Genomic DNA, 17,014 nt, shown 5'->3' on the forward strand with positions numbered 1-17,014 from the left:
CTATGGAAGAGTCAGAATTCTGTCAGATTTCATCAAAAATATCTTAATTTGTGTTCCGAAGATGAACGAAAGACTTACATGGTTGGAACAACATGAGGGTGAGTAATTACTGACAGAATTTTCAGTTTTGGGTGAACTAACCCTTTAATGGAATAAACCTGTGCAGTGTGTGTGAAGAGCGGCTCCGTCTCTGAAAGCACTGAGTTTGAGGCGCTTATAACGTGCATTTGAACAAGCAACACGTAAAACATCTTCCCAAACTTATCAGATGCGTTTACAAACCTGTCCATCAAAAGAACGTTTAATAACGTGTTTCCTGCAGTGTACGGGAGTTTACTGTTCCCACAGTGGATGCATAAGAGCCTCATATTTCATATTAACGACACTGACTCTTAATATATTTATTATATTTGTTCTTAAATACTCTATTAATAATGAAAATGTTATGTAACAGTGATACTTCTTATGTTGTTAAATATTATTATTTATTATTATTATTATAGCTAAATAAAAATATTAAACAAAAAAATTAGAAATATTACTGTTACAATAACATTTTCATTATTAAAATAATCATAATAATTATTAGTCATATTAATATATAAGCCCGAAATGTTAGAAATTGGAAGATCAAGTTTTGACTTGGTACATTATTAATCTTGTAAAAACCAATGGATCATAAGCTGAAGGTAAAATTACCTGGTCCTTTTTTTTCATTGTCAAATTTTTAGATTTAATTCTATTTATAGCAGTGTTATTTTAGTTATCATAGTTTTATTAATATTTAGAATGAGCTTTTATCTTTATATTTTTAGTTATTATGGTAATTTTAGTTTAATTTTGTGCTTTCATTAGTTATGTGCTTTTGTCATTTTATTAGTTATTGCCATTTATTTCAGTTTATTTCCAAAGCAACCTTTCTAATTTTCGTTTAATTGAAATTTTCCAACTAATATGTAGCCTAAATATATATATATATATATTTAAATAGGCTATATCTATATATATAAAACGTCATAATTTTGACATAGGCCTACTAAATCATATAAGTTAGACGAGAGTAAAAAGTAGAAATTGTGACTGGCTTTTATGTCATATTATGATTTACAAAAGCATGATTTTTTTGTGCCAGAAATATTGTCTTTAAAAGATCAAATATACACTTATTTTAACAAAAACAGCTTATATTAAACATGTTAGTTTCTGAGATCGGTGAACATTCATCTAATACAGTCACATGCGCAATGAGTGACAACATTACACATAATCATAATATATCTCGATATTAAAGAAGAAAACCTAGCTTTTATGATCTTATCCAAACAAGTGAATGAAAACAAACCCGTTCACTCACCGGCATCATCTTCGCGTCTGAGGAGTTTCCCAACCCGGATCGGAATGTGTGATTGTTCGCTGTTTTAGTAAAGTTACAAATCGAGGTAATAAATATTAGATGTTCGAGGAAAACACCAGTTTCACATCAGATAAAACAAGTGCCGAAGCGTGTGACGTCAGAGGCCTTCCCAAACTTTCCATCGGCGAGAGTTTCTGTCGGCGAACATCGGACGACCGATCACGAATGTCAATTATTGTTTTATTTACCACAGAAGCGATCAAATGTACACGCGGAAGAGAATGTTCAGTGTCTCTGATTACAGTCCAAAGTGTTTATTTGTTCCTTGCGATGTTTCTCTCGCGCTCCGCTCTCGTCCTGACGCCTGTTGCTCCTGAGGGAGCGCGTGACGTCACGCACAGGAAGCCCGTCCCTCTGGAAAAACTCGAGCCAAGATGGCGGCATGTTGTTTTTTGCCCTTGGAAAATATATATATTGTTGTATAGCAGTTCAATATTATGTAATGTAAGGATACAAGTAGTTGATGGGAGAAGAGGGGATTTTTCGCAACTTTAAAACAGCTGAATCACTTCAAAACGTTCGGAGGCGCTGCCGCTCCGCGCGCTGTCGCCATCTGCCGGTGAAGACGTGCACACGCGACGAGGCCCCGAACCACCATACTCTCCCCACATACTTTTAACGTGTTCATTCATTCTACAGATATAGCCTACGTTCAACATAGCTTTTTGTAGAATCTGAGAGTTTCTATAGAGTTCAGATTCTGCCTCCACTGTTATTCGGTTTAATTTTTGGTTGCACTTTTGTCATTTAAAGCAAATCTGTAAAGCTCCAGTATAAACTAGGCACTGGATTTGTGTGTTTATTACTTGCTTTGCCAAAATCACACAATACTAGAAGAGTTGCAGGCCAATATGTTTATATGCCATAGCCAGCAGAAATTAGATTTTTAATTAATTTTATTCACTGGTGTGTGAACTGCTTATGTCTATTTAATTTTGGGTAAAATTCCTAATTAGCAAATTATCAGTGTAACACATGAAATTGTCAGAAATTTAGCGAAATTAATTAAATTTGAAGGACTTATGCACCCCTCAGATCACACAAAACTTTTTCTTAAAATATGATAAATAGTGATTTTTTTTTAACAACCCAATGAAAATGTACGTTAACCACTTTCAAAATTGTATATTGTTAGAATTGGGCATACATGCCAAGACTTTATTACATATGAACTCAGCTTAAATAAATATAACTTAATAGCTTTCACCCTACAGAGTATGTTAACATTTTATGATTTAATGCGATTTATAGCAGTGCTATTTTAGTTATCACAGTTTTATTCATAATTAGAATTAGCTTTTATATTTTTAGTTGTTATGGTCATTTTAGTTTAATTTCGAGCCATTAGCTTTTGTCATTTTATTAGTTATTGCTATTTATTTCCAAATAAATAGTTGTTTATTTCCAAAGCAACCTTTATCATTTTCGTTTAATTTAAGTTTTCCAACTAAAATGTAGCCTATATATATATAGGGTGGTATCAGCTAAATTGGGCCACTTTTTGGTAAATGGTTTGGGACAATAATACAATACCATATATGCCTTTTCCATGTGTTTTTATGATTAATAATGACTGTTTTTGATCAGTTTGTGTTGAAATGATGTAATAAAATATAATTATTTAGGCCCTACAGTTCTTGAAACATCAGCTGTGCCAACTTTTTTTGCATGAGCAGTTTCAGGTAAAATGGGCCAGTCAAACTGCAACGGGAAATAGTAATGTATCATCAATTTTAATTTTAATTAAATATGTTCACATACCAAACTAACAGTATTATTTCTGATTGATGCCATCAAGACAGATATTATGCATAGTTGTTTTATGTGCATGTTTGTTTTTTTATAGATTTATCGTCCTTATAATATTTTAGTTAGATTTGGTATGCCAGGCTACTTACCATGCAGCTTTCTGGTGCAGTCTTGATTTGAATAACTGCCCCGCCCACCACAACAACCATAAACCAATTAAATCACCTGTTACTTGTCAAATACAGTCATGACAACAGTTTGAAATCATTTGCAGTCATTGGCTCTAAATTCCAGAGGGGCTGGGACCCCCAAACCTTAAATGGCCCATTTTACCTGATGGCCCATTTTACCTGATATCACCCTATATATATATAATTTAGATTTTATTTTTTTAAGAGCATTTGGCAAGCGAAGCCAGGCAGTGGCGCAATTCACTGTTTACTGTAAAGTCTGTGAATTGCAAAGCCCGACTGGTGAATGACTCACTTGTTTGAGTCGGTTCTATTCAATGAATCGGTCAAAACGGTTTACATCGGTTCGTGATTCAGTCTGACTCATTTGGACAGTTCATGCGCTGACTGAATCATTTGAATCAAAGTACAAAAACGCTGGATAAATTGGAATATTATAATATTATAAATTGAAAACGAGCCTGAAACGCGCGACGTTTTCCAGTGATGAAGAAGATCTTTATTCACATCAGCCGACTCAGGTCAGGGGCGTCGGGCAGGGGTAATAGTGGAACTGAGTAACAGGGGCCCTCGGCAAGGGGGGACCCACAAAGATATATTGATGATATATATTGATAATCCACAATATTAAAATGACAAAATCACATAGTTGTAATAAAAGGCTATCAGTAGGAATAAAAATTCACAAGACTCAATTTTCCATCCATAAAAATTATACATTTTCTTTATTTTCCTAATAGCTTATGCCCTTGCATGTTAGTGATCCCCCCTATCAAAAGGAAAAATGGTTTGGTCTTGTAGTCCAGCGGTTAAATTCAGCTTGTGTCATAGAATTTAAAGGAGAACTCCGGTCAATTTTAACATTGAGCTCATTTTTTTGTACATTTGGAGTGCTGTCAATACAGAGAACAACGACAAAAATCGGTGTTGCCTACACCGTGTTATCCTCTTTTTAAAATGTGCACCCTGTTGACTTCAATGGGGCAAGTTTTAAACCTGCTTTTAGCCTCTTAACATCCTTGATGTGTCATTACATGTGCACAGCCATGTGAGTGATTCCTTCAGAGTGAACACGGTGAATCTGACTGCAGTAGATGTGAAAGATATGAATAAAAATGATGTTAATTCAGCCAGCGCTCATACCTGTGTTTACATCCTGTTTCCTGTTCCAGTCCATAGTAGTCGATTGTCGAGTTCACGCGCGTGATCATAGGTAACTAAGCAACAGTGGAGAACTCGACAATCGACTACTATGGACTTCGACCGAAAACAGGAAATAAATACAGGTATGTGCGCTGGCCGAATTAACTTAACTTTTATTCATATCTTTCACATCTACTGCAGTCAGATTCACCGTGTTCACTCTGAAGGAATATAGAATGAATACGCTATTACGGAGGGAGAAACATTAAACTTCTGTACTAATGTGATGAAGAAGAGAGAATAGGTGAGGAGCACATTGTCTAGCGTGACATAGTTTTTGTGAGAATTATAATAAGAATATATAGTTTGTTTTATTGCAGTAAATCTGCTATGGAGTGGCACAGACATCATCAGTTATGTTTGTAGAAGAGTGTGTTTGTGTAGCTGAGGGTGAGCAGAAGGAAGGGGAAGATGAGGAAGATAGTAGCAGCAGGGATCCAGAGGAGGAGGAGGAGGATGGAAAGATGAAGGTTGTCGTGATGAGCATCTGGCCAAGGAAAAGACAGAGCAGAATGCTTTGGCAGAAGATCCAGGATTATGGCCTGCAACTATAAATAATGTTCAAAGAGACTTAATTGTTAGCAAACTGGCTTGTGCAGGTGCAACAAAATGATCAGATGTGGAGCTGAAAGATATGGAAGGCAAATCCTTTCCAAAATACCTTCAGTATGCAAAACCCAAAGAGATCGGCTGATGTACAGTAAGAGTTGTAAAGCAGTTTACTGCATCCCATGCCTTCTGTTCTCCCATGAGCTGGCCAATCCATCTACAATGGCAAAGGTGGATTAAAGCTGGCCAATATTACATGGAGAAAAATGTACAGAAAATTGCCAGAACATGAGAAGAGCATCCCACATAAGCAGTGTTACCTGAAATGGAAAAGTGCAGCAACGGGTGTTGACAGTCACCTCCAAAACCAGTTGCAACAAGAAGTAGAAAAAAAATAAAGCAATTCTGGAGAGGCTTTTGGATGTGACCCTCCATTTCGCCTCAAGAAATCTCGCATTCAGGGGTAAAACATCAAATTTAGATGATGTCTAATGGCAACTTTCTTGGTACACCTGAGTTGCTATCACACTACGATCCCCTTTTACATGAGCACTTAGAAAAAGTGAGACAAAAAAAAACAAGTAATAAAAACTCAGTGAGTGTTTTAGCGCAATTTTCTCACCTCATGGGATCACAACACTAAGAGATAGTAAATCTTTTCCTGGATTTTTTTTGTGCGTTCCCGAGATTAGACCTTCCTTAACATAATGCCGAAAACCCGAAGTCTCTAGTTGGTCTGGTTGAGGAGTAGATAGAAGTGCAAGATTGGTGCGCACAGACGCACAGAACAGAAATCATGAGTTAACAATCGCAATTTGTCCGGTGGAAAATTGCGCTAAAAACCTCAATACTCAAGCTACAATAATAGCTCATTATCTAAGTGCTGAAACACAGAATGAGTTCATTGAACTCTGTGGCAGAAGAGTCCTCAAAAATATCCTAGCAGAGCGAAGGGATGCCATCTATTACTCATCACACATAGAGCAGAATGTGCTTATGCTGAGATGTGTGTATGAAGACAAAGAGAATGGTTTGTGGAAGACTATTGAGAGGTTTATTCAGTTTGTAGACTTCCATAAAAAGACTGGCAGGGAAATCTCTGACTTGAAAAACAATGATATATCATTAGGAGACTGTAGAGGACAAGGGTATGGTAATAGGTTAGGTTAGGTTACTCTTATTGTACCCGTAGGTAAATTTGTGTTACAGTGCAATGACATTCTATGGCATCCAGTACAAAAACACACAACACAGAACACTCCACAACACATAGGGACAAATAGGTAAATACTCATACTGAGTAAAGTGCTCTCAAGAAAGTGCTCTCAAAACATTACATATGGTCTTTGTAAAAGAACCTAAAGAAGAACCTAAAAACAACAACTTAAAAATCAATTAAAAACAAAAACAGATAAAAATCATAAAACCCCTAGTACAACATTTCTGAAAACCACCTCTACAATTTGTTAATATTAAAGGTCCCATTCCATGGATTATTTTATTATTTTATAATGTTTCCTGGGGTGCCCTTATAATGTTAGTATGTTTTTTAGATCAATTTTTTTTATAATTTAGAAATAAAAGGCATATTTCCTAGCCTGATTTCATTCCCTGGATTGAACACTCTGTTTGAAGGGGCGTGTCTGTGTGAGACTTCAGTGTAAACGCCCACTGCTGTGATTGGCTGCTGTGAGACTTCAGTGTAAACGCCCTCTGCTGTGATTGGCTGACATGCTTGCATATGAAATATCTGGCATTACATGTGGAACTATCTGGAAAACTTTTACTATTACAGCTATTATACGTTTTTACTATTACAGCTATCTGGATTAACGAATCATGAGAAGTTTTTTTAAGTATTTAGATCTATTCCCATCACATAAAAGGTTGCAGTGATGAGCATTGAGCAGATGACAGCCTGTTGATCACGTGAAAGATCTTATCAATGCAACGCAGTTTCTGCACTCACACTAATGATTTCACCAATGCAAACATGAGGTATATAAATACAGTAAGAGCTTCGTTGTGCAGTGTAATAGCGTCATTGATTTCATAACGAGTTTTGGCAAGTGTCCATATAAACTCGCGCTGTGTGATTGACAGCTTGGCCGATTGGAAAGGGATTGTTCTGTGATCGCTTTCTGTATATTAATCACAGTTTAAGTAAGATTATTTTCATCCTACTAAGAGAAACGATGTGAAGTTGATCGCTACTTCCATATTAAATCACTACTTACCGCTTGCTGGAATATAGTTGAAATTGCCCCCTTCGTCAGTATGAAACGCTGAAGTCTGCTTGATATTATCCCAGGTTAGAAAAACAGTCTGTGGTGAAATGGACAGAGCAAACTAACAACTTCGAATTAAACTTTTGCGGTATTCGATAGATAAACATCAACCACGTCTGTCGTTCGCCATCAATACGCCTGTGTTCCTGTGGGCAGAGGTTAGTCAAAACACGGTTCTAGTGACATCACTAAAGAAGGAAGTAGAGGGGTGTAGTCCAATCGAGCCGTTCGTTGTAGTCGACTTCTGTTAAATAAAATATCTCGCTTGGCATTGAACTTTGAGCTTTATAATTTTACAGATATTATTTATACTCTAACAACAACATTACACACTAACTAAAGTTTGAAACATGGGATCACGAAGAACGGGACCTTTAATCGCATTTGGTACAAAGCTGCTCTTATATCTTTTCGTTCTACAGCTTGGGATTTTATACCTCCTCGCAGACGGCAATAACTGAAACTCAGTGTGCAGGGGTGAGAGTCATCATCTAAGACTGAGAAGGCCATCCTGTAACTGTTTGGTGTACAGGGATGCCACTCCTGGTTTAGACTCATCAAACGGCCAGACCATTTTACTATCTGCCTTTAAAGATATATGACCATACCATACTACAGTGGAAAAGGACAACACAGATTCAATAAAAGCATGATAAAACATCTTCATTATTGTTCGGTCAAGATTAAACACAGATCATTTCCTTAGGCAATACAAACGCTGGTGCCCCTTTTTGCACAGAGCCTCACAATTCTCTTCAAAATTCAGTTTCTCATCAATAATAGTCCCAAGGTATTTGTATGATTGTACATACTCTATTGTTTGGCCTTTAATTGAGGTAAGTTCACTTGGATGAGTACTTTTCCTAAAATCAATGAGCATATCCTTGGTCTTTGATATATTAAGCTGTAAATAAGATTCCTCACACCAGTTGACAAAATCCTTAATAACTGGGCCATGTGAGGTCTCATTCTCCTTAAGTAAACTCAAAATAACTGAGTCATCCGCATACTTTATGATAATTCTGTTATCATACATGCTTTGACACATATTTGTGTATAAAATAAATAAAAGTGGAGACAGCACACACCCTTGAGGAGACTCTGTAGAGGAACTCCTCTGTTCAGATAAGACACCATTAACTCTGACTCGCTGTGTTCTGTTTGTTAAGAAATCCAAAATCCATCCCATCAAATTATTGCTTAACGCAAACTGATCTAAGAGCCTCTTGATTAAAATGTGTGGTTGAATTGTATTAAAAGCTGAAGAAAAATCAACAAATAAAAGTCTAGCATGTGTCCTCTGTCCATCCAAGTGTCTTAATAGCAGATTTAGCATTGTGACTGTAGCGTCCTGTACTCCTCTGTGAGGTCTATATGCAAACTGCATAGGGTCCAGTTTATGTTCGGTCCACCTCAGGATCTCAGACCGCACTAATTTCTCAAAGATTATTATTAAAACGGAAGTCGAAGTAACCGGCCTAAAATCATTAATCATCTTAGGACCACTGCATTTAGGGACAGGGATGACCACCGCATCCTTCCAGAGGACCGGTACATGTTGTGTCTTCAGAGACTTATTATAAATCTCATGAAATACAGGGCTCAGTTCTTTTGCACATGACTTTAATAGTCTGCCACAGATGCTATCAGGACCTGGGCTTTTATTTGCCTTTACAAGTCTGAAAGCTTTTCCAACATCCTGAAGGTCGATGTTAAAATGCTGATCTAATAAGTGACTTTGCTAACATGAAAACTCGCCAGTGGGCTTTGTAAATGAAATCTCGTGTAGGTGTCAAGGATCTAGCATAAGATTTAAAGTTTATTTAGCAGTCTGTTTTTTTGGGTTTTTTTTTTTTGATTGCTTGATTCAAAGTATTTATGCAGGTCAGGTGTAATATATTTATTATGTTAGTATTATATTAATTATATAGCTAGCTTATATAGCATAGCTAGCGAAAGCGGTCATATAGGGATTGTCAAAGTTTTTTTTGTTTTTTTTTCCCGTCATCTACTGAATTTTTCGTCAACGATACCAGGGACACCGAAACACCGGGGAACATGAAATTTGGTGGGCATGTAGCCCCACTAGACTTTTACGGAAAAATTTCGTTTGGTCCCCGGGGGCCACCCCCCCCCCCGCGCTGGGCCCCCCCAAACCCAAAAAATGCAGTTTTTCCTAAATAACTACCTGAACCGTGGCACCGAGGATGAAGACATTTTTATGGTATGTTGGTCTTAAGGGCCCACATCAACCTAGCCCATAATCACTCATTTGTGATTTGCGCCCCTTCCCATAAAAAATGAAAATGCAATATTATTCTGCTTTAATCGCCCCTATCTTCAGTTGAGATGTTCAGAACTGCACCATATTTCATGTGTATGATTAACTTGACATCCTCTGGGGGTATGCTAAGTTTCGTAGAATTTCATCCATGGGGGGGTATAAAATAAATTAATTTATGTGCACATTTAGTGACTGTACACTCATCGGCCTGTAGATGGTGCTGTTGAGCGAAGGGTTGCTGGTTTAGGATGATACTGTCACACACACACATGCAGGAATACAAACAAACGCAAGCATGCACACACACTGACATCCACACGCACAGACACACACACACAAACACACACGCGCACACACAGACACACACAGACACAAACACACACACATACACACACACACAGACAGACATGCACATACTACTACTTTTTTTAGGTATCAGCCATATACCCGATTTACCAGTACCCAATGTGATATGCTTGGGCAGTATACTAATGAGGTGGGTGGGACATGTTTCATGCCATGTTAGATCACATCCTGAGAGTCTACGCTTTCAGAAAATATATAGTTTATATAGTTGAATCAGTTTTCTCTTCATGGTACAGATGTATTATGTGTACACTTTCTTCACCTAAATCCATAAAATCCCATTAATTTCAATGGGACATTTACTTAATTATGGATGTGACAGTTGGACTTATATTGGTAGATACAATGCCTTAAACATAGATAAAATTAGTATCAGTGAATTAATTTACATAACTTTTAATGTAACCTCTGTCCTCTGATTCTTGAAAAATCCTCACATTTCATATAATATTTTACATCCTATGAATACATTTTGTCAGCGTTATGGACATAACATGAAATACACACACTTTACAAGTGTCCTACAAACTCTGTGAATTATTAAACAAACTGCCGATGTAGCATGAAAAAGACTTGCTTGAACACAATAAGTGTGTTTTTGAAACTCATTTTTGTAATACATTATGTAGGGAAAACCACTGTTATGGATGTGACGTTTTCAATTTTATGGAGGTTAAGTGTCTAAACTAATGACTTTTGATATAAAACTTAAATAGTAATGGCAAATAATTACAAAACTCTAAATTATCCATGATCCACAGTCTTTTAAAATATACAACTTATATACATAAACACGCAATACAGCCAAATTGCTCCACGTCATTTATTTTTGTGGAAAGCCAGTGCAGGCCTGAGCGGCGGTCATATTTTGTACCGCCATGCGGTACATCTAGTTTGTTGATATGTTAATGGTTTATTTTTGACCCTCTGAATTTCAAAATAAAAAAGAAGTTTTGAATAATAGTGAAAATAAAGCAGTCTTGGGTGTTCGTGGTGTTGTGAGGGGCCCACTCCTTGGTTCTGTGACCGGGCCCCAATATTTGGTGCTACGCCCCTGACTCAGGTAAACGCATTTTTCATACAAAATGGTGAAAATAAACGAGAGAGCTCAGCACTTGATATAAAAATGACCTCTATGTCTGTTTGGAAAGAAGCATCATCATTAATGCAGGTTATTTTTCTTGTTTGTTTTTACATGTAGGCTTACCGCGGTATTCTTTGAACCACAGTTTGGTGACTCAAAATCCTGCCTTCAAACTCTGGAATCTTTGAATTTAAATCAACCAATATTTGCTGACATATTAATCAAAGCAAATCAGTTATGGAGACTCAATTACAGCATCATTTTAAGGATTCCATTTAAGGTTGAGGTTTAAAGCGGTTTACCACTATACCGCGGGAATTTCTTTCTTTTCAACCGCGGTAAGAAAAAATCAATACCCTCCCAGCCCTAGTATGTGCTAATTTGCATAAATACCACAACAGATCTAAACATTGGGTCTTGCCAGGTGAAAATGTCTTGTTCAATCTTGATAACACATAACATACACATAACATTGTAAAATACTCCCACGGTCCCACGGACCCAGCCCCAAACCCAATCTCTTAAAAATTAATAAAGGCTGGTTTCTAAATGTAGTAATGCTCATGGGTAGCCTAAATGGCTTCCATTCAGACCTTAATATCAAGTATTTTACTGTTATGTGTCAACAAGATTCAACAAGAGATTTTCACCTGGCAAGACCCAATGTTTAGATCTGTTGTGGTATTTATGCAAATTAGCACATACGTAATTAGATTATCCACCGTTTGTCCATGTTAACAAACAATTTAAAAAAACTTGTATTACTTTACAAATACTTTATTTGTCTTGATGTAAGTAATCAACTCAGTAATTTTCATGGTGATATCTAAAGGTTAAAATGTTTACCCTATTCACGTGAGAAGAAGAATGAATAGGCGTATGAATAGACTATATTTGGGTCTTTTTCGAAACTTTACCCTAATGGGATTCTTCTGGGCTTTTTTCCCCTTACTCGGGACATATTGAGGATACAAAATCAGTTGAGTTTGCTTCTGTTGCAATTTGTTCAAGGTTGACCCCCATTTTGGCTTAAAATGACTGGACTATAATACAACCAATATCAGAACATTACGAAAATAATGTAAAAAGAAAACTTTTTCCCCTACAAAACATGTGCCACAATTATTGGCACCCCTAGAAATTCTCATGAGTACAAACCTAACGGAGGTATATTTGTATGCTTGTATGCTAGGAACACTAGGCTAATCCCCACAACTGTGATCAGACAGCACTACGTAACCTCAACTTCTTTGGTCAAATGAGACAAAATAGAGCTTTTCGGAAAACAAACCAGAGGTGGATTTGGTGTAAACAGAAACCGAAGCAATGCAGAAAATGAATGGAGGAATGAAGAACTCAGAAACCAAGGAGAGATGAATCCAAATGCAGATTAGGCTAACTCTTTCCCTGCCATTGATGGGGCGATCCACATTTTCACTGTTATACAGTAGGGGGCGCTGTTACACACTTTACTTCTGAAAGAGTACTGAATCTCCTGATCAAAACACAGGCGAAGAAGAAGCAGAAACCAGCGATAGAAGCATTGCTGACGCACATGTAAATTATTACGCGATAACCGAACGTTAAGCAGCATGTAAATCAAAACTGTCTAATGTTACTGAATGAAATGTTGAACTCATGAAGAGAAAATGACTGTGAACCTTTAAGAGTGTTGATGGACTTGATCTACTCCATCTGTGTTTTAATCGGAGTGTGAGTGTGTGTGTTTGTTTGTGTGTGTGTGTGTGACAGAGTATGTGAGCGAGGAGTGGAGCGGCAAAAATTTTCCCTCCGAGCTCCAAGCATTTAATAATTACTCCGCTCCGGCCCCGCTCCGGCTCCGCTCCGGGTTCACTCCGCTCCGGCTCCACTCCAGGTTTACTCCGCTCCGGATTCACTCCACTCCAGGTTTACTCCGCTCCGGATTCACTCCACTCCGGGTTCACTCCGCTCCAGCCCCACTCTGGGTTCACTTCACTCCGGCTCCACTCCAGGTTCACTGCGCTCCGGCTCCACTCCGGGTTCACTCCAGGTTCACTCTGCTCCGGCTCCACTCTGGATCCACTCCGGGTTCACTCCGCTCCAGCTCCACTCTGGGTTCACTTCGCTCCGGTTCCACTCCGGGTTCACTGCGCTTCGGCTCCGCTCCAGCTCCACTCCGCTCCAGCTCCACCCGGGTTCACTCCGGGTTCACTCCGCTCCGGCTCCACTCCGGGTTCACTCCGCTCCGGCTCCACTCCGGGTTCACTTTGCTCCGGCTCCACTCCGGGTTCACTCCGGGGTCACTCTGCTCCGGCTCCAATCCGGGTTCACTCCGCTCCAGCTCCACTCCGGGTTCACTCCGCTCCAGTTCCGCACCGGCTTCACCATTTTTTTTGTTTGTGTGACTACTTGGTACTTTTAAAGCGAAGTATTTATGATGACCCATAAATAATTTACTTCCAATACTTCCTATATTCATTTTTTTTAATAAAACAAATGGAAGTGATTTGGCAAGTCAACTGTAAGGTTACATTTGCCAGCATATGTCCCAACATTGCAAAGAACCAACAGGAAAATGAATGTGTGCCTGTACTAGCAGCGTACTTGTAGTAAATGAATACAAACTTCAGCATATTCTGAATCTCTAGCATTTAATAATAGACTTCTAACCAACATCCTCTTGTTATTTCCAATGAGCAATATAATCCTTCAGACAAAAAAACATTTTGCTGTAGCTAAATCACAAACAGTTTTCGTTCAAAAATATAGAATAATGTACCAGCAGCTCTCATACAAATATAATGCTTGTGGACTTACGCATATTCTGAATAATTAGTAACATACAAAGCCGCTCTTATACACAACTAAATAATAAAGAGTTATGACTTGAAATGTTTGATGTATACCACAATCAAAAACAGCTTATACAAAAAAAGTGAATGAACATCTGCAGAGATCAGTCAAAATGTAACTTTTTGTGACTAGCATTGCACTGAAACACACTGTGACTGTGGAGGGCAGTATAACGTATACGTATATCACATGGGTTTACAGCATATTGATGTGAAAACTAAACAATACAGAAAGCAGCTCTCATACAAAAAATACTAAATAGGTCACAATGAAATTGCCACTTTTCCATACGTTAGCTTTTAACGAAGAGGGTGCCGTTCGCACGCCACAGACTGTCCGCACACTGCACGTCCACTTTAGAGTTCCGCCTTTTGTGTTCCGTCAATATTACGTTATTAGAAAAAAAAAACATTTTTTTAGAAAAAAACGTTTTTTGACATTTGTGAATCGATTCAGAATCGTCCACCGTATCGCAATGCATCTAAGAATCGATTTTTTTCTCCCACCCCTAGTTATCACCGTATTAAAAATAATTAATGTAGTATACATTTAGCTGTAGCTATATATTTACATGTAAATACAATTTATCTGTGTTAAAGCTAAACGTGATTTTCTGTTTCTATTTTGTTGTTTGATTAACATTGGATTAACAAACAGCTGGCAGCATGGAAGCTACTGACAAATATATCTCAATGGGTCCTGCGAAAAGGGTTACACCACTCAGTTCGGGTCTCGCCCTCCCAGGTTCATGGGGGTCCTACCCACAGCGGTGGCCCCCGAGCAGGCTCTGGTCATGGAACAGGAAGTAAAGACTCTGCTGGTGAAAGGGGCCATAGTATGTGTACCTCTTCCCGACAGGGAAACCGTTTTTTACAGCCGTTACTTTATCGTTCCCTGAAGGACGGGGGGCTGCGTCCCATTTAGGATCTGCGTCTGCTGAATCAGTCGGTCATGCAACTCAAATTCAAAATGTTAACCTTGAGGCAGATCGTACCACAGATCAGATCAGAGGACTGTTTTATTTTACAATAGACCTCAAAGACGCATATTTCCATGTTTCCATCCATCCACAACACAGGAAGTTCTTCAGGTTGGCTTTCGGGGGCAAAGCTTACCAATATCAGGTTCTTCCATTCGGTCTAGCTTTATCACCCCACACTTTCACCAAATGCATGGACCATTGCGTCTACAAGGCATACGCATATTGAACTACATCGACGATTGGTTGATTTTAGCTTCGCATCATCTAGCGGTTCGACATCGAGGTGTTGTTCTCACACACATGGAAAGATTGGGGTTGAGGTTGAACACCAAAAGAAGTGTACTTTCTCCAGTTCAGAGAGCCACTTTTCTAGGCGTAGTTTGGGATTCGACAACAATGCAAGCACCTCTCTCTCCGGCACACGTCGAGTCGATCCTGACATCAGTTAACCGATTAAAGCTAGGCCAGTCACTCACTGTCAAGCAGTTTCAGAGACTGTTAGGTCTGATGGCAGCAGCGTCTAACGTAATACCTTTTGGCCTGTTGCACATGAGACCCCTGCAGTGGTGGCTCAGGACCAGGGGGTTTTCCCAGAGGGGCAATCCTTCCCTCACAGGTTGGGGAGCGATCCTCGAGGGTCACTCGACTCAAGGTCTGTGGAGGGGACACCATCTTTCCTGGCACATCAACTGTCTGGAAATGATGGCTGTCTTTCTTTCTCTCAAGAATTTCTTCCCATACATAGTGAATACATAGTGCATAAGTGCAACTTCCTGCTCAGCTACTGTTCGGACGCTCTTGCTTACTGCTCCGCGCTTTGCTCTATCGCTTTTACATTTTATCTCCTATATTTTATATTTTATTTCCTTTTATCATCTAATTTTAACTTCAGCAAACAGCACAGTGCTCAGACAACAAAGTTTGGATTACTACAAAAACGCAGAATTCTTTTACCCGACCAGCTTACATTCCGGGAAAGGAAAACACAACTGCCTACATTCATACGGATAAGAGAGAAAATGCCTCTTCTGGAATCTACTTGCTGCACTAACTGCCACAGACTTTTACAAAGGATTGCAGTTCTCGAAACAAAGTTACTTACGGGACCACCAAACCAGACGGAGCACACAACAGAGCTTCGTCATGGACACCCTCAGCATACCGGAGTCCCATGAAACTAGTGCTCCTCGACAGGTAGAGAAACAAGCCGATCGACTTACTAATCGATGGCACAAACAGGGAGCTAGACCCAAAGGCACTCGAGACATCAGATTGTCACGAGCATCACATATTGCCGCAGTAGCATCCTCTACCCCAGATACAGCTCTGACAAGAATTGCAAACATTGGTCTTCTACCACCGCCTATACATCTTGAGAACAGATTTGAAGTACTAATGAATGTAAATGAGGAATCCCCAAATGTGATGAATATGATCGAACACAGACTGAATGGGCCAGTAGCTAACACTGATGCTAACTGGCGCTCAAGGTCGAGCAGACAGCGGCACTCAGCTCAGAGCGCAGCTGAGCCCAGGACTCTGATAGTGGGGGACTCGATAATCAGAAACATTAGCGGCAGGGATACAACTACGTGCTGCCTTCCACAAGCAACAACTTCTGATATAAACAGGGAACTTCAGAACATTCTGACGAAACATAAGACTGCAAATCGACTCATCATACATGTGGGGAAGAATGATATTCATAAAGAGCAGTCAGAACTCCTTAAGAAGGATTTCAATGAACTTTTTGAAACACTTAAAAGACTGAAAGTTCAAATATTCATCAGTGGACCACTCCCAGCAAGAGGAACAAACAGGTTTTCACGGTTGCTTGGGCTAAATACATGGCTGCAAAAAACCTGCAATATAAAAGGAGTAAACTTCATTGACAATTTCAATCTTTTCTGGAGTCAGAGACAACTTTTTCATCGGGATGGCCATCACCCAAACAAACTTGGTTCAAGAGTGTTAAAGGACAATTTCTACTTCTCCCTCAATCATCCTTCTGCAGTTTGTGCCAATCCACTAAATCTGAACGGCACACACACACATGGACACAGTATGAA

General features: G+C 38.9%; 1 protein-coding gene across 1 annotated transcript in view; it reads right to left on the reverse strand.

The window, feature by feature from the left end:
* tp53bp2a (tumor protein p53 binding protein, 2a) overlaps positions 1 to 1,811 on the reverse strand; it is a 33,499-nt gene extending 31,688 nt beyond the window's left edge. The window contains exon 1 of the mRNA XM_079855475.1: positions 1,355 to 1,811. Within this exon, the coding sequence (XP_079711601.1) occupies positions 1,355 to 1,363 (9 nt within the window). The 5' untranslated portion in view covers positions 1,364 to 1,811. The remainder of the gene's footprint in view (positions 1 to 1,354) is intronic.
* Between the last annotated feature and the right edge of the window lie 15,203 nt (positions 1,812 to 17,014).

Source organism: Squalius cephalus (assembly GCF_949319135.1).
Source record: "Squalius cephalus genome assembly, chromosome: 21".
Taxonomy (NCBI): domain Eukaryota; kingdom Metazoa; phylum Chordata; class Actinopteri; order Cypriniformes; family Leuciscidae; genus Squalius; species Squalius cephalus.